Raw genomic sequence first — 22,829 nt, 5'->3', positions numbered from 1 at the left:
GAAGTCTGGTCTCATTAATCCAGTAATCACTCACAGGCTGCTATTCTGTGAAGCAGGCATCATTGTTTTATGCAAATTCTCTTGATCCAGTGATAATTAGGCATACATTTCACCTTTGGAAGACATCATCTTTTTCCTCTGAAATTGAAGGTAACTCAAGTTCTTTGGGGAAGAGATTAATTAAAAATGAACCAATGGGACGTAAATAGGTAGATGGATGGATAGATAAGTGGTGTCTAGGAATTCAAGGGCCTGGGACAGGACTGGATTCCTTCTTCTCTTCAGCTTCTTTCCTAGCTTGATGCTCCCATCATTCAAACTTATCTATTCTGTCAGGTCTGAAAAATATGAGAAACTGATGGCTGAGAGTGGGGTAGAGGAAGATTTTTCTAGGTCTTAGAAGAAGCATTAATTAAAAGCTGCTAAGGCTTATAATTAAGAATCAAGATCCCTGTAGGCCTATGATCACCTTAGTAATAAATTTTATGCAAAATTTCAACATCAAACATTCTAAAATTGGGGCTAGCAACAGAACAGTGAAAGGAAAAACTTGAAGCCATAATCAACAAAAAATTCCTCTAATCAGCATATTAAAAACATATACATACCTTATCTTCTTGACTACGAAAATAATATAATGTTTTTCCTATAAGTTTACACCAGACTCTCTTGGAGTAACCATGTTTTACCTGAAATCATATTTCAAAAAATTATAAATGTAGCTCAGAACTCTGACACCTTAAAGTATGGCATATATACTCTTTGAAGCTATTTGAACAGCTATCCAGTTTGCTCAAGTTATAGGTGACATTTCAACCAGACTATCTGAATGCTATTTGCAATTTACCTGTAATACTAGTAGCATGGCATGTTTGCTTTCATGCTCACCACTCAATATTTAATGAATGTTTCCCAGATGTCAAGTATTACACCTAAGACTAAGGATTAAAAAATGCCTATCTCATAAGTATTTTTCACAGTTTCCATATTACATAGATTTCCAATAATCCTGTGGCTCTCCAGGTTAACACATAATGTTAGAAATAAGAAGACTGAAACCTAAGAGTTCTAGTGATTTCCAAAATATAAAAGTTTCATTCATTCAAAACACTTGATGCCTTCTCCAGAAGCATACACACAAAAGAATACAAACAACATTAAAAGCTGCTATTATATATTGAGTACTTCCTATATGTCAGGAACTATCTTTCGTGACTGGGATGGAATCTCAATCTGGTTCTTGACTCTAAATAGTCAGGGACTGGTCTGGGTACTGGGGGGACAGATATGAACAAGACAGTTTTCTTCCTTAGGGAGCTCACTGCCTCACGAGGCAGACAGACAACTAAACCAGCAGTGTGCTATGTATCTTCGTTAGGAATACAAAGTTTGTACACTTAGATGTGTTTGGTGTGTGTGTAATTTACACACACATTCTATACATTTACACATAAATTTGTACTGAATATTACAGGTTTTTCACTGTTCAGCGGCTTTAGTAAGATCCTCACTATTGGGTTTCACAGGTGGTGCTATAAAGAACCTGCCTGCCAATGCAAGATCCTCACTATGAGTTCCTCCCTGCCCCAGTCCTGTCCAGGTTCAAGCACTGAAGATCTCTGTCAGAGAGTCCCAGCTATACCCTCAAGTTTAGAAAAACACCAAGAACCCCATTCCCTCCAGTGGATAAAATCTGTAATGGGTTTTGTTGTCCCAGACCTAGCATGTGGCGTGCCTGGTTGAGCTTGCCCACTACCCGGGCAGCCCCGCCAATTTTTGCCTTGAGGCTTGACCCTCTCCTGCAATAGTTAGAGTGGACTTCAACTTGGAGAGACCCACCGCTGGGAAACCAAGACACTGGCTGGTAAAACCAAAGCCCAACATTCCGTTGTCATGCTTGCCCATGGTGATAAATATGAAGAAGAAAAATAAAGCAGGAAAAGAGAAAGAAGTGCTTGGAGAAGCAGGGGATGTGTTTTACAATTTAAAATACGGTGGTCAGGAAGGCGTCACAGACACCGAAGACTCAAGCCCTAGAGGAGGAAGGCGAGCTATGCAGTCACCTAAGACAACACTCTGGGCAAGGAAACGGCAAGCACCAAGGTCCTGAGATGGTGTGTGTCCGTGTGTGTCCATGTGTGCAAGGCTGAGCGAGGAAGGGGAGGGGCAGCATGTGGGGTTGGAGGCACACATATTTTGCAGGGACCTTGTAATGACAACATTTAAACACAGAAGAATGGATTTTGCATTGGGCAAGTCACAACAGCAGAAAGGGCCTGGGTTCTGAGGTCAAATGGATCAAGGTTTAAATTCCAGTTCTGCCACATACTGGATAGATGATGCCCTCAGGCAACTGACTTGACCTCCCAACTTCTGTCCTTAACGTGGGATGACTGTACACCTCAGCGGGCTGCTGTATGACCAAAGGAGAAAATGTAAACAAAGGATACTAGTAGTTACTCAATAAACACTTCCTTCCTTGCTATGCATAAGGAGAAGTAAAACACATGTTTCGTTTAAACCCACAAATGCAGCCAGTCTTTGGGCTTTCCAAAGTATGGTTTAAGCAAACAAATAACTCCACCATCTAACAGTCTGATGGATTTAGAATGTTGCTTGAGGAGAAACAACAACAACAAAAAATGTTTCATCTGGCAAGAGATGCTTCAGTTTAATTAAATTTAGAAACATGTACTTACAGAAAAATATACTGGAAGTTTTAAATAGTTTGTGTTATACAGTTTACTTTTTTCTTCTTTTAAACAAACTCTAGAAAGGAGTCTCACTAAAATTGAAGCATAATGCATCTGGCTATAAAGAGTATTACTTCGGAAATGATTTATCTTTAAATAGAGCAATGTGTGAGGAACTACAAATTAACGAGGACCTCTGCCAAGTCACTGTAAAAGCTGTGCTTTAAAAACACAGTCTATCTTTTTAGGTAAATCTGATTATGTTAAGATTTCTCCCAACTCTGACTTATTCTGAAAAAAAAAAAATCATAATAAATTACACTAGAAGAATTTGCGCAAAGATTTAAAGACAATTTCAAACTTCAAGGCTTTGGTGAACCAAAAAGCTGAAAGAATAATTTTTTTTTTTTTACCTTGCATCCATAACAAAGGTATTTGTATCGGTTCTCTCTGAAACTTTGATGACAGTGTATTGTATCCGATTGGCCTTTGTCATCACACAGAACACAAGCTCCCATGGTCTTCTCTCCTCTACTAAATTTTCATGCCTGTAACCTTCTCCCCTACAAATCCTGTCATCTGTCTCACTGACTTCATCATCCACAGGAAACTCTTATGATAATAATAGCTAGCATTTTGGGTGTCTTTCTGATGTGCCAGGCACTGCTCTAAAGCACTTTACACACTTAAATAATTTAATCTTCCCAGTACCCTGTGAGATTGGCACTAATATTATTCCCACTTTACAGAAAAGGACACTAAGGCACAGAGATGCTAAGTAATCTATTCAAGGTCCCACAAGCAGCAAGTTTCAGTGCGAGGATGTGCACTGGCGTGCAGTCTGGGCTGAACTCCTGCCCGAGGCTCTTTGCTGCACTACCTCCCTACAATCTTAACTCACAGTACCTTGTTTCGAAAAACCTTTGCTGTGCTGTCCCTCCATTGTTTGCTACTCATCCCCTTGGCCACACCCTGGTCCTTTTTCCTTCATTGGGAATGGTTCCTCTTCTGAAATTTTTCTTCTACTTCCTGAACTCAACCTCCTGCCAGCTCCCTCTCTACTTACTCACGCCACTCTTTTCTTTGACCTCAGTGCCTCTCCTGACACCATGTTCCCTCCCAGCTCCATTCTTTCTCACGTGCCAGGAAGCAGGGACAGGCCTCCAAATTCAGCACTGCTCTTACTCATCTCCCCATTGCCCCTGAACACAGCACAGTGCACTTTCTGCATCTGGCACTGCAGATCACTCCCTCCCTGTCGAACACTCCACTCCTGGCCTCCGGGACTCACTTTGCAGGGTATCTTCATGTACCTCCTTTACGTGTTCTCAAATTTGGGAAACCTAGTGTCCTATTAAAGGTCCCTTGCTCTTCTCACTCTACACATTTTCCTGGATGATTTCTTTCACTGTCATGGAGTCGACTATCACATCCACAATGACAATTCCCCAAATCCTTCTCTCCAACCGAGCCTTCTCCTCTGGAGATGGTGTTGCCACCGCCTGCAGGACTTCTTAATTTAGGTGTCTTCACAAGCTGTAAAACTGACGAGTCCCAGAAGAACCTTTTGATCATCCTAAACAGCTTCTCTTTTCTGAGGTCTCTATCATCTGGCACCATCTTTCACCCAGCTATCCTTATCTCTCCCACTTCCTAGTTGCTGGCTTCAGTCTAACTGAAGATTTTTACCTCCTAACATTATTTAGATTCACCCTCTGGTCTCTCTCCCAATGACCAATTCAGAGTCTCATCCTCTTCAGGAAAACCACCTCCACTTACTGTTCTTAGAAACTCCAGCTTGCTTCCCACAAATTCATCTTCCTCTCAGCAGAGCAATCTGTTAACAACTTGAACACAGCCATGCCCCTGTTACAAACCCTGAGGGGTTCCACATCACCTTCAGGATGAAGATCGAGGTCCTTAACAAAACCAAAAAAGTCCTCCATGATCAGGACCTCCAACTCTTTCTTCAGAGGACTTGCTCTTTACATAGGTGACCACGCTTCGAGACACTGTGTCTTTTGTCCATGCTATCTTCCAGCCCAGAATACCTTCCTTTGCCCATTTCCAGAATTAAATCCTACTTCTCCTTGGAGACTCAGTGCAAGCAAACCTTCTCTGAGAAGCTGTTCCTGACCCCACAGTCTAAATTATTCAGCTTTTCTGTGTACCTTATGATCCATGTCAATAATAGCACTTTATGTATTAATACATCATTATAAATATGCTTATGTTCTTTTCTTTCCCACTAGATATGAAGCTCTCTGCGGGATAGGGCAGCAGTCTATTCATCTAAATACCTCAGCTCCTTGCTTGACATGGGGTAACTGTTCAATACATGTTTTTAAAATAAGTGAACTTCTATACAGGAAATGTTCTTCCAAAGCATTAAAAGTTGCAAGACTGACTATCCAGAATCAAATTAGTCAAGTTCTTAATATCAGCCTACATATTTCTGCACTTAATAATAACAGTGTGACAACTTGAAAATGTCTCCTCCCCTCCAAAGTATTCAAACACTACTCTGCCATATCTGGGACTGTAGCCTGAATGTGAGCTCAGAACAAGTCACTCAGAAAGAGTTTTTCTCATATAAGGCTTGCAGGTGAAAATATGGGGGTGGACAACCCTTCACAAATGGTAGGAAGGAAATCTAATAAGCATCCTGTCTATAAATCCTAGTGGTTTAGTCATCTGATAATCACATCAACTTGCACTCATTTAAAATGCAATTGTAAAATGGGAAGCAGGGAACAGTAGAAATGTAACAGGAGAGAAAATTGACAAGGCATGCTGATAATTAAAAATAAGCAAAAAAACCAAAAACACTGATTGTGAAAAATTATAAACCCTTAGCCATGAGATCATATTAAAGCCTAAGGATTTGATATACACAGTCCTTGCAACAGTAGGACAACTAGTTATTATGAATTGGAATAAGAAGGTGGTTTAAAGTGGCACTAGGTTCACTGGAAAACATATATTAGCACAATACCAGGGAGTTCTCAAGCCCATGAGTAAAAGAAAAAACATTTTCATGGTGATAGAATGATCCGGAAAAACACACAGTGCATCTCTTTGTTGAATGTATTGGTGCATTTTTTCTCTTACTTTTAGAATAGTTGGTCAGTCTTTGTAAATATTACTGAAGAGTACCCACCCATATTCCCACATTAACATTAAGGATAAATTACAGGGTAGCATAGCTCACCATAGTTAAATTTCTCACCTTTTACATAAATAAAGCACATGAGTGATGCATGATGATGCAAAGATTACTTTCGTGTGCAGTATTTTATATGTAAATATTTTATTGTATTGTTAAAATTTTTTAAATAATATTTATCTTAGCATAAATCAATATTTACTCATTCTACAAGTTAGAAAATAATTCACCTATGTATGTTTGACATTGATAGACTTGTAAAATCTTTTTAAAAAGAAAGCCAGACTTTATATTATAGTTAGAAAACAGAACTAAGCAAAAATAAAGTAAAAACCACACAGAAATATCCAGTATACCTTAATATATTTCCTAGTCAGACATTTTTCTACAAATGTTTACCAAAAGTGGGATAACTATGTAACACTCTACATTTATCCCCTAACAACACATCATAATCTATTTCTAAAACATTAAACATTCTTTTGCACATTGAAAATGACTGCACAGTAAAACATTACCTGATTATATAAATATTTAAAACTATCCCCTACTCTATATCTAAGATGATCTCAGTTTTTCTGTATTATAAACCATGGAGTACAAGTAACATTTCTGCAGCAATGGAAACATTCTATATCTTGAAAGAGTGACAGTAAATATCTACCAAAACTGATCCAATCCTGTACTTAAAACCTGCATTTCAATGCATGTTAATTATTATCTCTCTTTTTTTAATCGGAAAGAGGATGCTGTGATGGACATTTTCATACTTAACTGTTTTGCAAATTGAGATAATTTCCTAAGCATAAATTTCTTAGACTGAAACTGCTGGATCAAAGTCTAAATATATATCTTTTTAAAACATTTAATATTTATTCATTTATTTGTTCATTCAAAAATATTTACTGAGTAAAACACGTTGGCCAAGACATTGCCAAACTGCCTTCTAAAGTAAACTCAGTAGCAAATTTCTTAATTTGTGTCAATACTGTATTTCATACTTTTAAAAAAGGTCCTCCCTTGGTCAGATTTTTTAAAATATTCATTACTTCTTGCTTTTTAAGAAAATTATTAATGACAGTAGAACATTCTCTTTTATGTGTACTGATCATTTGTATTTCTATCTCTACCTCTCTCTTATTGTGTCCTTTGTTCCTTCCCCTCACTGGTATTTACCCTTTACTTACTGATTAGAAAAAGCTTGTATTTAAGTTTCAAATACATTTTCAAAGCTTCTCATTGGTCTTTTAAAAATTCTGCTTAGAAAAGTTCTGACAGTAAGAATATTTACATTTTTATGCAGAACAGTCAAATTTGTCATGTTTCATCTTTAAGGTTTTTGTCTTTGACATCATACTTAAAACACTTTTTCCCACCATATAACAATACACACACACACACACACACACACACACACATTCTGTGATGCCCACTTTTCATGATTGCAGGGCTAATTCTGTCACTGCCTGGGACACTGCTGTTGTATATAGAGTTCCCACCTTGGTGAGCAGTCCCTTCACCGTTGGTTTTCCCTCAGGTTGCAGGAAAAGGGGGTTGGCAGCTTGCACTCGAAGAACGTTTTGTAACACTTTAATCCATTCCTCCAATATATTGGGGGAATCTGCAGTCAGATAGTATGTGTGTTTTTCAGTGGTCAACTAGAATGGGATGAGAAAGGGATAGAAAAGGAAACTGCAGATTTTAGAATAATTATCATTTCCTTGTCCATTCTTCAAATATCACTACCTAATATGGAAACAAATATGCTGCAACTTGAATCCTAGGTTCCAAATAAATGATTCTATAAATCATGTAGCATATTTTAACCACTTTGTGAGAAGGACAATTAACTTTTTATGGAAATACTTTTTTCACTTCCATTTACTTTAAAACTCTTCATAGTGTTTGGGGTCATGATTTTTTAATCCTGTTTTCTCATTAGATTTTCCTTTTTCCCCTTAAATGTGCTACGGGTTCCTAGTTGTTGAAATGAGGAGCAGAATAATTGCAGAGTTTCAGAAGCCTACAAATGATTCTTTTTAAAAATAGATGTTTATTTTTTTAATTTATTTTTTAATTGGAGGAAAACTGCTTCAATGTTGTGCTGGTTTCTGCCATACAACAATGCAAATCAGCCATAAACACACTGATTCTCCTTTGTACATTTTGGGGCAGTTCTCAGGTATTAGCCACTGAAAACAATGAAAATGTACTTTTCTAATAAAATGTTGTATTTCACCCTCCAAAAGAGGAAGATAAAAAAATAACAATTATGGAAGGCATTTCCGATATAAGTCATCTGAATTTAAGTCACCTATCCAAACTATTTCAATAGCTTGTTTTGTTTTTTAAACTCAGCAGAGGTTTCCAGCAAGACTGGCATTACGTGTGTGTGAAATGGTCAGCAGCCCCCTCTGTGGTGTGACTTTGTGGGAACTAGGACAGCCCCTCTGCTCCCTAATATCCTTCCCACTTAGGTGTTAGAGCATCTGAAGTTCACAGAACTGACATTTTCTGGTTCTGTATTAAATTGTGAACACTTCTGAATTCAACAGTACATTAAAATATGGGTATCTTATTGGGAAATCATTTATCAAATAACCTTCCCCTAAAATAGCTTGACAGCTTGAGAACTGAGAATGGCTGGGAGGGTTAGGAGTGGGGAACCAACAGTGTAAGGGATCAAGGGCAAAGAAAATACAGTGGAGACTTACTTAACGTAAACTCAGGTTATAACATAGTTTTAACTAAGAAGTCCCAGGGTTTCACACATTTTAGGGGCATCAAACTGATCACCAAATGGAATAAAAAAATACTGAATACCCAGTCTTATTCTATTAGCTTACATAATTGACAACTGAGTTTTACATGATATAAAAAAGAAAAAAAAATACCTGAACTGTTTGCTTGTTATCCCCTCTTAAAATGCTGCAGGATGCACTAAGTTCAATATGGCCCTGTGGTTTTCTGATTACATCGCTCTGTATGAAGGGAAGAAAACCAATGCAAAGTGATTACCTGTAATAGTCATAATAAGAAATGATTTGTCTCATTAATTGCATTACATGGAAGAAAATCAGTCAGGAGTCTGATTTACAGATTGAGGAATTCAGTTCTAAATAACAAGCAATTTCCACTCACCGGAGATTTGTAGTAAAGTAATTCACCACCTTTAAGAACAAACCATCTCCGCTTCCAAGTCTTGACTTTACCACTCATTTTTAATAAGTAGCCAGATTTTTCCAGTGGTTCCTAATTAAAGAGATTTAAAAAATATTTAAGTTCCCTTTGGAGACTCTAACAGATTCATTAATCAAAAAAACAAATTAATGAAAAAAACCCTGATTCAGTGTTTACATTTTTCCCATTGTCACTGGAAGATGAGCAAGTTTTCAGGAGCTTCTGCTCTGGCTGTGAGTACTCCAAGTCTGCGGAGTAAGCATCTGGGGGAATAGCATAATCGCTTTCAGAAGCCACAGAAGAGAGAGACACACCTAGACGAAAAGAAATACATCACGTCAATCTTTAGTAACTGGATGCTCCAAATGCTGGTTGTCAGTTTTCCTAAGAAATACATCCATATTCCAAATCATCACCCTTCCTAGACTAGATGTATTCCATGCCTTTGACCATGAAGGACCTTTAAGGCAGAAAACAGAACTAAAGGGTTAAGGACTATCATGCAAATCTCCAAGGAAGTCAAAGAAACATAAATAATATTTTGGTATGACTGTAAATACAGCTATTTTCACATACATAAAATGTACGTAATAGTCTAAGAATATGTTTTATTAAGAATTAAAAATATGTGTATTTACATATTGACATGTAGGCAAATCACTGAGTTGGGAAGATCCCCTGGAGGAGGAAATGGCAACCCACTCCAGTATTCTTGCCTGAAAAATCCCATGGACAGAGGAGCCTGGCGGGCTACAGTCCATGCGGTCACAGAGTCGGACACGACTGAAGCCCTGAGCACACAGAGCACGTGCAAATGTAGGCAAACAAATGCTGAACCTTAATTTATCAAGATCTGTATGATCATACTTTAATACACTTAATTTCTGTAATCATTTTAAAGTAACATCACATTAAAAGAACACAGGAGTCCAATACTACTAATGTATAGATTTTGAAAATCTTTCTTAAAAGAAAAGCAATAAAAAGGATACAAACAGACTATTTCATTTGCCAGCACCTATAATGCAAAATTCAAAGGAACATTTTTCGCAATAATTCACTTGCCATTTTAGAAGACAACTTGCCAGTTGCAAGTCACACTGGAGAGTCACTACAACTGGAGATTTTGAAAATATTAAATAAAATCAAGAACTTAAGTCATTACTCATTGCAGTATCTGGCAATTTTTAAAGTGTCTATTAACATTTAAGAGCCATGTTAGGATAATTTCACTATATTATTCTTCTAATTTATTTGACTAAGCCAAGTAATGGATGTGATAAAAGTAGTATCTTTATTTTTCAAAGAATAACAGAAATTTCGATCTACCAAGTACCTCAGAGATCATTCTGGTTCAGGCCCTCATTCTCTAAGGAGACTAAGGTCCACAGATTAAAGGATTTGTCCAAAGTCAAAACAGACAGGAAGAGGCAATGTTGGAGTACAAACCTCAGGCTCTTAGCCTCAAGATGCTAGGGACAGAGCAGAGAACAAAGCAAACAAACTTCTGTCCTCGTGGAACACAGATTCTAGTTGGGGGACACAGACAAAAAACAGAGAGCAAATGCTATGGAGAAATAAACCAGAGCCAACTAAGGGAAATAAAAAGTGCTAGAAGTTGGAGAAGAGTAAAGGACTGTATTGGAACAGTGTGGTCAGGGTAGAGCTCATTGAGAAGGCAGTGTCCGAGCCAAGCACTGAAGGAGAAAAGGAACCAGCCATAATGACATCTGGGGGAAGAATACCAGGTAGAGCAAACACTCAGTGCATAGGTCCTGAAACCAAAGCATACCTGGTATGTTCCAGGAATAATAAAAGGGTCTGGGTGGCCAGAGCTGATAAGAGAGGAGAAAGGAGGAGATGAGGTCAAAGACATCAAAGAATCATGTAATACCTTATAGTCAGTATAAGGAGTCTTTGCAGTGTTTTGAGCAAAAGTGTGCTACCTGATTCCAGTTGTCAAGGGGGCAAGGCAGTAGCAAAGAGACCAATGGAAGCCAACACATTAAATCTATGAGAGTTGAACAGCTCCTGTTGAAGCTGAGGGGCTTGGGAGTACACAGGGGTTCCATGGAACAGTTTGAAAACCAACATGCTATGCCACGTTAAAGGCTTTTGTAAAATACAAATATCATTTAATATGACTGACTCTCTCTAGAACCTGTATCTATGCCGAACATTTCTTCAAAATCCACAAAAATTGTAGGCCTGCCCAAAGTAAGTTTTCTTAATATCAGATTAACCACCACATTTTCAGGTGTATTCTCTGCCATTTAGCAGTGTAATGAATTGAGCTAAAATAAGTCCATCTGTACTATAAATTATTCAAAATCAAAAAGTAACTATAAAAGAGAAACCTCATTTAAGCCAAGTATTTCATTTTATTCCTATAACGAAGTGATCTCTCTTTTACAGATAAGCTTTAAAAAAATAGATTATCTTGTCTGCAATCACAAAGAAAATTCAGAAGAGGATTAGGACTAAAATATGTGTCTTAGTCCTCAGTGAATATTCTTTTCACTATGAGGCTTCCCAGTGGTGCTAGTGGAGTAAAACAAACAAACAAAAAAAACACTACCTGCCAATTGCAAGAGATGCAAGAGATGCAGGTTCCATCCCTGGGTCAGGAAGATCCCCTGGAGGAGGGCATGGCAACCTACTGCAGTATTCTTGCCTAGAGAATCCCAGGAACAGAGGAGCCTGGCAGGCTACAGTCCATAGGGTGGTAAACGGTCAGACTTGACAAGTGACTTAGCACGTATGAGTGGAAAGCAGTATTTTGAGATTTTTTTTTTTAAGTCCTATTGTAGAGATAAAATTCCCACTAAATATCCTGAACTATTTGGAGCTGTCTTGTGTGTGTGCAACCTTCCCTTACCTCGCTTCAAGGCTCTGGGGCTGCCTGGCCCACTCCGACTGCGAGAGTCTGACTCCGAAGTCCGGGAGCTGGATCTTGAACTGTCTTCTTCTTCTGACCCAGAGGAGTCATCCAGGAACGGGCTGCTGCTTATCTGGGTCGCCTTCTAAAGAGAAGCAAAATAGCCTCCCTGTGAGTCCATCTTTAAAGTTATCTCTCTATTTAGGTACAGAATTTTACCAGAAGTTATGGAATAAGATTTTTTTAAGGACTAGAAGAAAGCATTTTGCTATTATCAAAGTCACACTTGTTAAATTCCAAATTCCAATCAGCAAGGCATTTGTAAATGATAAAGATTCCTAAGATCATGAGGCTGTTCATATCTGATGCTTTTTCTTCTGATGATACTTAATCAGGCACTTCACGCAAGGGAGGGGAACCCTGGCAGTGATTTGAAGAGCTTTCTAAATTAGTTGTTTTCTTTACACCATTAACACTATGTCCTTTAAACAATTAACAGTTATGGATGGGGTAGAGGCTCACATGCAGCATAACAAAAATGGAGCATATCAGACCTCTATTACTCTGATTAAAATAAGTATCTTCTTGAGATTTTTCCATTGCTTCTCTTTTAATAATGTGCTAGTGTGAACTTCTAAAACACCCTATAAAGGGCGTTTATGTAAAATGTCAAGAGTGGAATTTGGAGCTTGAATAAACAGTTTTTTTGATCCATCATGAAGAGACCCACATGTTTAACAATAATGAGTTACCCCCTTCAAAGTTGTATACACTGGGGTTGTCATGTTCTTGTATATCAGAGATGTATAAAGTCCTGATGTGGTATAGGAAAGCACTGCAACAGAATCTGAAACAGAAAACAGAATGATTTAAAAAAAAAAAACAGATCTAATTAGCACTTAGGTCTATTTCTTATGAATGTGAATTAACAAAATTTCTATTTAAAGAGACACTGGATGAACACATGATATTCATTATACAGTCTTCTTTAAGAACGATGGCATCTACAGTTTAAATTATACACTTTCTTCCATGGTTCATTACATACCCAAGTGTGCTAGCTCCCCAACTAGCTGATAACCTCTTTGAAAGTGAGGATCTTAGCTTTTGTTTCTTTGGTATCTCCATTCAGCTCAGGCTGGGTGGAAATGAGTACAGATACCTACTGACTGATTCAGTGAGCAGTACCCCGTGAAGATACTCTTTGATTATTCAGAGCCCTATTGGTGACCCAGTGTTAAAATATTGTCACTTTTAATCCTTTAGCAGGTGAAACTCAAATTGAAAGGTTAGAATATATTTCTTGAGTGGCAAAAACCGATGATAGCTGAAAAGGAACAGAACATTAATGGTTACCTCTAAGATACAGATTACAGATAGGAAAGGGAAGGGCCAGTAGAAGGAACTATAGAAAAATGTCTCTTTTTATTTCAGACAGTTCTTTGTGGTTTGGTTTTATTTTTCATAATGAGCATGTATTTTTTTCTATAATAAATTTCTGAAGAAAGAAAGGAGCAATGTGTTTTAAACTCTGGAAAAAGAAGACATAGAGATCAATATTTTTACAATTTAAACAGCTGAAATTCCAGTGTCCAGGCTTTAGCTTCTTTGGGGTAAAATCATGAGATACTCGCTACATGAGAGTTGAACATCAATGTGCCCCTATACTAACATAAATTTCAATTTTAAAATATAAATCAACAACTTCAGAAAGCAGTTTCTGAAAGTTGGCAAAACTGTATTTATTCAAATGACTTTAGACATTTAGGAAATTCTTGGCTAGTGAAAAGACAATACAAAATCACTTATTCTTTGAAAAAATGTTTTTATTACAGTAAAAAACACATAAGATAATATTTACCATCTTAACCACCTTTGAGTTCAGTTAGTGTTAAGCATATTTACACTGTTGTCAATCAGATCTCCAAAACATTTGTATCTTGAAAATCTGAAACTCTATAGCTACTAAGCAACTGCTCCCCTTCCCCAACACTTCGTAACCCCTAGGAACCACAACTCTGCTTTCTGATTCTATGAATTTGACTACTTTGGATGCCTCATGTAAGTGGACTCATACAGTGTCTTTTGTGACTGCTTATTTCAATTAGCACAAAGTGCTCAAGGTTCGTTCATGATGCAGCATGCAAAAACACTTACGTTTATGAACATTCTCCATATTGAAGGCCTCAGACATTCGAATGCCTGATTTGGCTACAGCATAAATTCTGCTTTCCTAATGTAAAAGAGAGATTTAAGCTGGATATTTGCAGCAAAGAAGCAATTACTTTCAATACATATGTTTTTCATTTGTTCTTCATTTAACAGTCACCAGAGTACAGCATTATTCTAAAACTGTCATCAGTGCCAACTAAAATATGCCACTGTGAACAGCACTGGAGAATTTTTTTCCATCCATTAGTCACTCCATTATCTTTGCTTCCAAATTTTTGCTTAGTATTTTAAATTATTTTGAAGAGACAGGAAAAAAGTAAAAGAAAGCTTGTTCACAACCACTGACTATTCATAAACACCACCATTAATATGCCATCATTTCAGAACATGGTTCAAGAAAAAGAAGAAAACCTTGAATGGCCATAACATAAAGCCAGAAATCATTTATTATCTTTCACTACACAAAAATATTATCTTTAACAATCTACCATTCTAGAATATGGTTAAAGAAAAAGAGAAAGCCAAAACTTGAAGTCAAAACTTGAAGTCAGAAAGCACATACAAAGTCGCATTAAGTTCTATCACCTTCATATTACAATGAAGTTGAAGAAACACCTGAAGTCAAATAATAAGTGAATTTGAGAACTGCAACAGAATTTATACAGTCTTGTTCCAAAAATAGGTTGTTATTTTGTTTTCTCTTCTTCTCTGCGATTTCTCAAATGGGTACTGGAAGGCTATTAGCCCTGTCCCTATGAGAAAAGGGACTCCAGGTTGTCCCTCACGCATAGATCCCCATGTCCTGAACTTTGTAACACACCTAACCTGCACAATTGTCTGGGTCAGGACACAGTAGGCAACTCAGGCAGTCCTCTTTAGGACTATGCTAGCCAGGGGCTTTGAAGCAATGTGCATGAAATCTCTAATCATCTGAGACACTTTAGATTGAAGAGTCACTGATGGAATGAATCAGAGGCGGCTTCTCTGACAGGGTGATGGTGAGATACACACAGAGACAAATAGCAGAGCGGACAGAACAAAAAGACACATAAAAATAAGACAGTCAGTGAGGTACTTAGAAGCCATGAGAGAGGCAAGGGGACAGTCAGCAGTCGTGAGAGAAGCACATAGTCACTGCAGATAGGAGAGGGCAAGCTGAGCCATGGGACCAGGGACAATGGGTGTCACCTGTTTCTAAGGTGCTGACCATCAGAGGTGCTGCTGGATCATCACATGACCTGCTAGAGTGACTGCTGTATTTCTGAACGATATTCCAGTTCAATAAGGGTGGGCTATGCCTTAAAACTGCCTTAAAATAAACCCCTAAAAATCCTTAAAATAAACTTTCATAAATTGAGGTGATTAGAATATACCTCTTTAATGTGAAACTTGAAAATACCCAACAAGCAGAAATAAAACCTCAAACTTGGCCAATGTGCTGGAAGGCTTTTGCAAAGCAATACTACTTTTTCAGAACTGGATAGCTTCAGAAAATAAAGTGAAGAGAGAAAGGCAAAAAAGCAGTAAAAATGGTTTGCCAAGTAAAATGAATGTGAAAGCCTAGCCTAAATCGCCAATGTAATCTCAACATAATAAAAGAAGCAAAATTTCAATTCCTAACTGCCTAAAGGGTAACATAATTGGAATTCCAGAGAGTCACGTGCCAATAATGTCCATTTTTTATGTTATCCAGAATTTAGTAATGAACTGCAGGTGGTTTCAAGTGGACTTTGCAATGAAATGTTCTTTTAAACGTAAATAAGAGAGATACATCTCAAGGTCTGAATTTATAGTAGGAAAACATAATTGCCTTATTTGCTTAAAACTGCACTGGTCACTAAATAAAAAATAATAACAGAACATGACTCTGAAAACCTCAAAATCCTACAACTCAGATGATTCTCTTGAGGCTAAAGGTTAAACTCTGTCAGTAGGTGAAGGAAAACTTCAATCTACAAAACAGATAATTTCACTTTGTTTCAAATATAGCAAGATTTTTAAAAATTATTTTCATGAATTTATTTGGGGGGCTGTGCTGGGTCTTCACGTGGCACATGGGCTCTCTAGTTGCACCTTGTGAACTTAGTTGCCTGGAGCATGTGGGATCTCAGTTCCCCAATCAAGGATTGAACTCCCATCCCTTGCATTGGAAGGTGAACTCCTAAACACTGGATCATCAGGGAGGTCTCAGGAAGAATTTTCTTAATCTAGTGATTCCCAAGAAAGTGAAAGTGTTAGTCACTTTAGTCGTGTCTGACTCCTTGTGACCCCATGGATCGTAGCCCACCAGGCTTCTCTGTCCATGGGATTCCCCACGCAAGAATACTGGAGTGGGGTGCCATTTCCTTCTCCAGGAGATCTTCCTGACCCAGTGATCAAACCCAAGTCTCCTGTATTGCAGCATGATTCTTTACTGTCTGAGACATCAGGAAGCCTAAGAATCACACAATTAATAGGTTAATTATTATATTAATGGTCAATGTTTCAATGGAAGAAATTTCAAACTATTCTAGATACAGGAAGATGCTTTTGGTTAAAGCAATGGACTGATAAGCTCATGACAAGTAAAATTAAATTTCTCTTAAAGTCAATCAAGTAAAGAATTAAGTTTGAAACTTGATGACCAGTAGGTATCCTGGTCCAGAATTTGCCCACCATTAGCGAGAACTGTTTTTCCTCACCCTGATATTTCCACGTGGTATGCATGCGTGCCAGGTCGTTTCAGTCGTGCCCGACTCCCTGCAACCCTAGGGGCTGTAGCCCGCCAGGCTCTCCCATCCATGAACTTTTCCAGGCGAGAACACTGGAGTGGGTTGCCATGCCCTCCTCCAGGGGATCTTCCCAACCCAGGGATCAAGCCCGCATCTCATATCTTCTGCATTGGCAGGTGGGTTCTTTACCACTAAAGCCACCTGAGAAGCCCCCTTCCATGTGGAAGGCACTCTGAAAATTGAACATTCCTGATCTCTAGCCAACCATTCACTTTCTCCTCTCTAAGAAAAAGGAGTGGCTTAATGTGACTGGAATGCCCCGGAGAAACTGGACATGCAGAGACCAGCGCCTTCCCCTTTCCTTTCTCTTGAGAAGCAGCTGTTGCACAAAAACAACCATGTGTTCTTTCTCTAGACCAGGAGTTTCAGAGAAGCTGGGCCTCACTGAGGGAGTCTGTGGCAGTTGGTCCAACACTACCTGCGCCTGGGTGGCAAAATCCAGCAATTTCCTAGATGCAGTATTGGCTCCTGCGCCCGCTAGTTCTCTAAAATCTGTTTTATCAGTAATAAAGGCAACATCTAGATCTCCCATTTGTCTTACCCTTGTGTCTTATTTCTCAACTGATTCAGAGGAAAAGAGAAGGGAAAACTGAATTCTAAAAACTGGGAATCGTCAGAACAAAGCTGGAGTGGAAAAGAAACAGGAAAAGAAGTAAAGTAAAACCTGAAAATGAGTGTTAAACGTGTGTGCACTGCACACAGCAACATAATTTACCCAAGAGGGAAACCGGTGCAGAGGTGGAGTTGGAGGTTTGCCACAGGCTGCTTTCTTTGCCGAGTCGCAGGCTTCCTGGTCCTCTGAACATGGGGATTCCAAGCAGTCGTAGGAAAATAATCCATCATCACAATTAGTGTCCATAGTCTCTAAAATTTCTGTATTGTTGCCATCGACGAGATCAAGATCTGTTTCCTGAGGTCTCAGTGGCCGTATCATGCTTATAGCGTTTCTGTTTGTGCCAAACATCCTGTCGGAACTTAACTGTGGCTGGCTTAGGTGCCTTTTGGCTAGTGCGATGCTTAAGCTGAAAATATTAGGAATCCTTAATTTGGGGGGTGGCAGAGTGGAGCAAGGTCCTAGTTCTGTGCCTTTTCCAAGGAGTGGGTTAGGATGCTTTGGACTCAAAGCTGGGGTCAGAATAGGGCTTGGGGTGTTAGCTTCACTCGAGGAAGATGAATAATCCAACCTCTGAGACTGAAATTTTTTATTGAGTTCGTCTGAGGAACTATCACGCTCCTTTTTCCTTGATTCGGAATTTCCCTTTCCGAGAGGACAACTCTGAGCCTTCCACTGTGCCTCCTGTTGCCAAGAATACAGCTTCTTGTGTTCCGGTCTCTTTAGGCCAAAGGTCTCTTCTTCAAATATCGAACTGCTGTCGTCAGAGGCTGTGAGATATGTCTCACTGCCCATTCTGCTACTTTGGACCCCGTCCTCTGATGTGTGGCTGGAAAGGGTAGACGTGTACCTGGACTTGGATCTTCCTTTGCTCCCATCTTCCTCATCGGAACTCCAGTCACTCCCGGGAGCCCCAGAATTCTGGGATGTGCCACCATCCATCACAAAGCTTGTCCCTGTTTTACGATTCTGCTCTGATGTGCAAGGGCCTTGATGCAGTGTTCTCTGACCTCGGTTGTTTTCTTGAATTTGGTTATCAACAGATTTTTCTGGAATTTCCATCTCTAGAAAAGCATACAGTATATTGGCACGCTGTCTTTAATCAGACAATCTTTCTGTATATTTAGCTTTATGTATCTACACTGTACAGACTGGAATTTTCATTTGAATCAAGTTGATTTACATTACCCGTTTTTAGTTCAATGTCTTTTTTAAACCCAAGTTTGAAAACTGTAAGCTTCCTATAGACTACAATGCCCTTACACTCAACAGAATAGTATCAAAATGAAACTGCTTTTTACAAAGAAACATGGAGGAAAAAACTGACAATAGACCAAGGAGAAATAATACAAGAAGCAAAATGAAAAACAGGGCCACACTGATTATCAAAGATAGCAGCCACTAGATAAATTCTATTTTAGAAGCAAAAAAAAAATGACAACCCTCTTTCTACTAAATTTCAAAATCATAAGTAAATTTAAATGTAATAAATATAAAGCTATTGTTTAAAAAAACCTTTGTTCCCAAGCTTCAGCACATGAAATATGCAAAACCATAAAGAAAACGTACACAAAGAAGAGCTTTACTCACTCTACTTTTGGTTTAATCATAACTACAAAATGTATCTTTATAATAAAAATAACAGTCCTTAAAAATGTCTTTAGACATGGCTTATTTTTGTTTATAACATAACTAATAGAATGAACCATTGACTTCATAATCAACGAACTTAAAATTTAGTTTGAAGAGTACAAAAGAAAAACTTTGAAAACATGAAAATACAGACAGGATCTTCTTAATTAAGGCTATAACAGGCTCCACAGATTGGTATCAGGCTGTTTGTTAAATCTGCAGATGAGCAAGAGCTACAGTCCAGGCAACCTCAGCTGAACTGAGCTGTACTGAATTGAAAGTGAGAAAGTTAAAAGGGGGGAAAAAAATGAAAATAACTTCTCAAAAAAAAAAAAAATCCATGTAATGGCATTAAAGCAAGTACCAAAGGAACCTTCTGGACAGAAAAACATTATGTAGTTTTCAGAAGTTCATAACCAAGCATAGAGACAGCTCTTAGGGCTATAATTTTTCTCCTTTGGAGGAAGGAAGCAGGAGCTGAAAATAGAAAAGATGCAAGTTCAAGTCTCTCTAAAATATTTGGGAAAAGTCACACTGGTGTTGACAAAGCCAGAAGCCAAATGAAGCAAAATTTAGAAGGGCTTTAAGACTAAAAGAAGGGTACAAATCTGCACACAGGTCCAGAGTTTAAACATGTGGCAAATACTTTCTTCTTTGAGGCAATAAAGGGAAATCAAAGCAGTTAAATAAATTTTCATCTGGTGTTCTTTTTCTTTATGAGTTTGCTGCGTCATATTTAACTTCATATTGAATATTAGATAATTCTTTATATTTTAAATAAATAATGAATAGGAAGGTCACACTCCTAATCTGAAACTCGCATTAATCTTAACAAATGATTTTTCCTTTTAAAAAATGTTAAAGTAAATTCCTCTAGTCCATAAATACCTTCTATGTCTTTTCCTTCCGTGAACTCAGGTTCTTTAGATGATATCTTGCTCGTTTCCTCAGATTTTACAACTTGAGGAGGACTCCTTGCTCGGGACAAAAAGCACCCAAAGGTCAGACTGCTCAGACGCTGGCCTTCTGAAAGCTTTGGTGTGGAAACAACTGACTTCTTTCCTTGAACTTCTACAAGACCATTAATCGAAATCAAGATCCGAATTTTTCATAACAGTTTGTTAAACAGAGAACCAAAGCATAAATAAAAACGTGGACAAATCACTCCTTAGACCAGAAAAAGGCCTAAAGTTCATCTTTATTTCTGTATAATAACTTGGAAGCCTCAATGTCGAGCACCACACACCAATGTTTAATATCTGCTTATATATTTTGATGGTACAAAATATTTTTTAACTGCAAAGAGAAAACTTTCTAATTCTTTTAAAAGCAGTCAGCTCTCAAACAAGCCACAAACAAACAAAAATCCAGATATAAACAACTAGAGAGTTACAGCTTCTTGCAGTATCAAGTACTAGTTAAATACCAATCAAGTATGTACTGATAAAATTTGATTGTTGGGTAATGCTACTAATAGTGAGAAAATGGGAATGAGATCTTCGTTGTCAAGACAACCCAGGAAAATTTAGATGATCACTGGGGCAAATATCACATGATCACTGGCATAACTTTTGCTTGTCATAGCTTTCAGTGTGCTTCTAATAAGAGAGCAAATAAAGGGGCTTAGTCTGTGACCATGATATGGAGAACCTTAATCACTTGGAGGAAAAAAAGGGGAGGGGGAAGTTTCTAGACAGAGAATTCAGATAGCTAGGTGAGTGACTACTCAAGCACCTGGAGAAAGTGAAAGTCGCTCAGTTGTGTCCAACTCTTTGTGATCCCATGGAATTCTCCAGGCCAGAATACTGGCGTGGGTAGCCTTTCCCTTCTCCGGGGGATCTTCCCAACCTAGGGATCGAACCCAGGTCTCCTGATTTGCAGGCGGATTATTTACCAGCTGAGCCACAAGGCAAGCCCAAGAATACTGGAGTAGGTAGTCTGTCCCTTCTCCAGGGAATCTTCCTGATCCAGGAATCAAACCAGGGTCTCCATACAGGAGGATTGCAGGAGGATTCTTTACCAACTGACCTATCAGGGAAGCCTGATGGAAAGCACCTGCTGCTGCTGTTGCTAAGTCACTTCAGTCATGTCCGACTCTGTGCGACCCCACAGATGGCAGCCCTCCAGGCTCCGCCGTCCCTGGGATTTTCCAGGCAAGAACACTGGAGTGGGCTGCCATTTCCTTCTCCAATGCATGAAACTGAAAAGTGAAAGTGAAGTCGCACAGTAAGTGTCCGACTCTTTGTGACCCCATGGACTGCAGCCTACCAGGCTCCTCCATCCATGGGATTTTCCAGGCAAGAGTACTGGAGTGGGTTGCCACTGCCTTCTAATCATGGGTTTAATTCATCTTCTGGGACTTGTAGCACTGCTGCTTATAACATTAAAAACATGGAGTTTTCAGTGATAGTAAGAAAGGTTTCTAAGAAATTAATTCTCAACTCTGAAAGAGCACCAAAGGGTAAAGTTAAATAGTAACTGATAATTGAGTAGAAATACAAAAATATCTTTAAACAGTGTCTTCCTTCAGATATATCTTTTAATATTTTCATATTGACCATAGAACTAACTCACAGAACTAATTCATGATATTTTAATAATCACATATACACACAGACTTTTTTTTAAAGTACTGTATCATATCTGGGCTTCCCTGGTGGCTCAGACGATATTCTTCTCCAGTAACACCTAGGTTCCAAGGATCAATAATCCTTAGCCTCCAAAACTAAAAGGCTACCAGTGAGGACTAGAATTGCAAGCCGAAAGTATCAGGGAAATAGCATTTTGTGATTAGGCTTAGTAGATATGATCCATTTCAAAGAGGGTGAACAACATGAAGACCTAAAGCTTTACTTATAAATATGGAATTCCAGAGAAACACCAATTTTTTTCATTATATAGGCAGAGGAAATGTGTTACATAAGAAATATATTTTGGTCTTCACCCATGGTTCCCGGCACACAGCTCCTAAAACCCTTGGAATTTCCTAAGAGTGATAAAAATGTCTTTTGTTTTCGTAACAAGCCCTTTCAAACACTTCTGAATATATATTAATGAGGTGATTTCTGGAAAGCCCTGAGATGGCCTCAGGATGGGGTTGCCAGGGGAACCAACCAAATCATGAGAAGGTTAGAAATTTCAGCCTCACCCTCCACCCACTACCTCTGACCTCAGGGGAGGAAGAAAGGGGCTGGAGGTTGAACTGATCACCAGTGGCCAATGACTTCATCAATCATGTATCCCTACATAGTGAAACCTCCATAAAATCTCAAAAGGATAGGGTTCAGGATGCTCCAAGTTGGTGAACACATGGAGGTGCTGGGAGGGTGTTTTACCTGGTGAGAGCCTGCAAGTTCTGTGCCCCTCCTCCCATATCTCGCCCTATGCATCTCTTCTATCTGGCTCTTCCTGAGTTACATCCTTTGCAATAAACCAGTAATCTAGGAAGTAAACTGAGTTCTGTGACCCTTTTTAGCAAATTATTGAACCCAAGGAAGGGATCTTGGGAACCTTGGATTTACAGTCTGTTGGACAGGAGCAAGAATATCCCTCTGTATTTGTGTGTGTGTTCACACACCGGGTGGAGGTGGGTAGTGTTGTGGGGCTGAGGGATCTGGTGCTATCCAAGTAGATAATGCTGGAAGTAAGTTAAACTTGTAGGACACCCAGTCAGTGTCTGTTGAGAACTAGATAATTGCTTAGTGTGGGAAAAGCCTGCACACAT

General features: G+C 38.6%; 1 protein-coding gene across 1 annotated transcript in view; it reads right to left on the bottom strand.

The window, feature by feature from the left end:
• Positions 1-22,829, bottom strand: part of PLEKHH2 (pleckstrin homology, MyTH4 and FERM domain containing H2) — a 90,033-nt gene that overhangs the window by 43,340 nt on the left and 23,864 nt on the right. Inside the window, exons 6-15 of the mRNA XM_052649219.1 lie at positions 19,994-20,176; positions 17,576-18,537; positions 14,075-14,150; positions 12,670-12,764; positions 11,918-12,062; positions 9,217-9,353; positions 9,001-9,111; positions 8,754-8,840; positions 7,359-7,517; positions 609-689 (exon numbers count right to left, since the gene is read on the bottom strand). Of these exons, the coding sequence (XP_052505179.1) occupies positions 609-689; positions 7,359-7,517; positions 8,754-8,840; positions 9,001-9,111; positions 9,217-9,353; positions 11,918-12,062; positions 12,670-12,764; positions 14,075-14,150; positions 17,576-18,537; positions 19,994-20,176 (2,036 nt within the window). The remainder of the gene's footprint in view (positions 1-608; positions 690-7,358; positions 7,518-8,753; positions 8,841-9,000; positions 9,112-9,216; positions 9,354-11,917; positions 12,063-12,669; positions 12,765-14,074; positions 14,151-17,575; positions 18,538-19,993; positions 20,177-22,829) is intronic.

The sequence above is a fragment of the Budorcas taxicolor genome, chromosome 11, assembly GCF_023091745.1.
Source record: "Budorcas taxicolor isolate Tak-1 chromosome 11, Takin1.1, whole genome shotgun sequence".
Taxonomy (NCBI): domain Eukaryota; kingdom Metazoa; phylum Chordata; class Mammalia; order Artiodactyla; family Bovidae; genus Budorcas; species Budorcas taxicolor.
The sequence above is the reverse complement of the archived record's forward strand: the minus strand, read 5'-3'. Positions and strand labels throughout refer to the sequence as shown.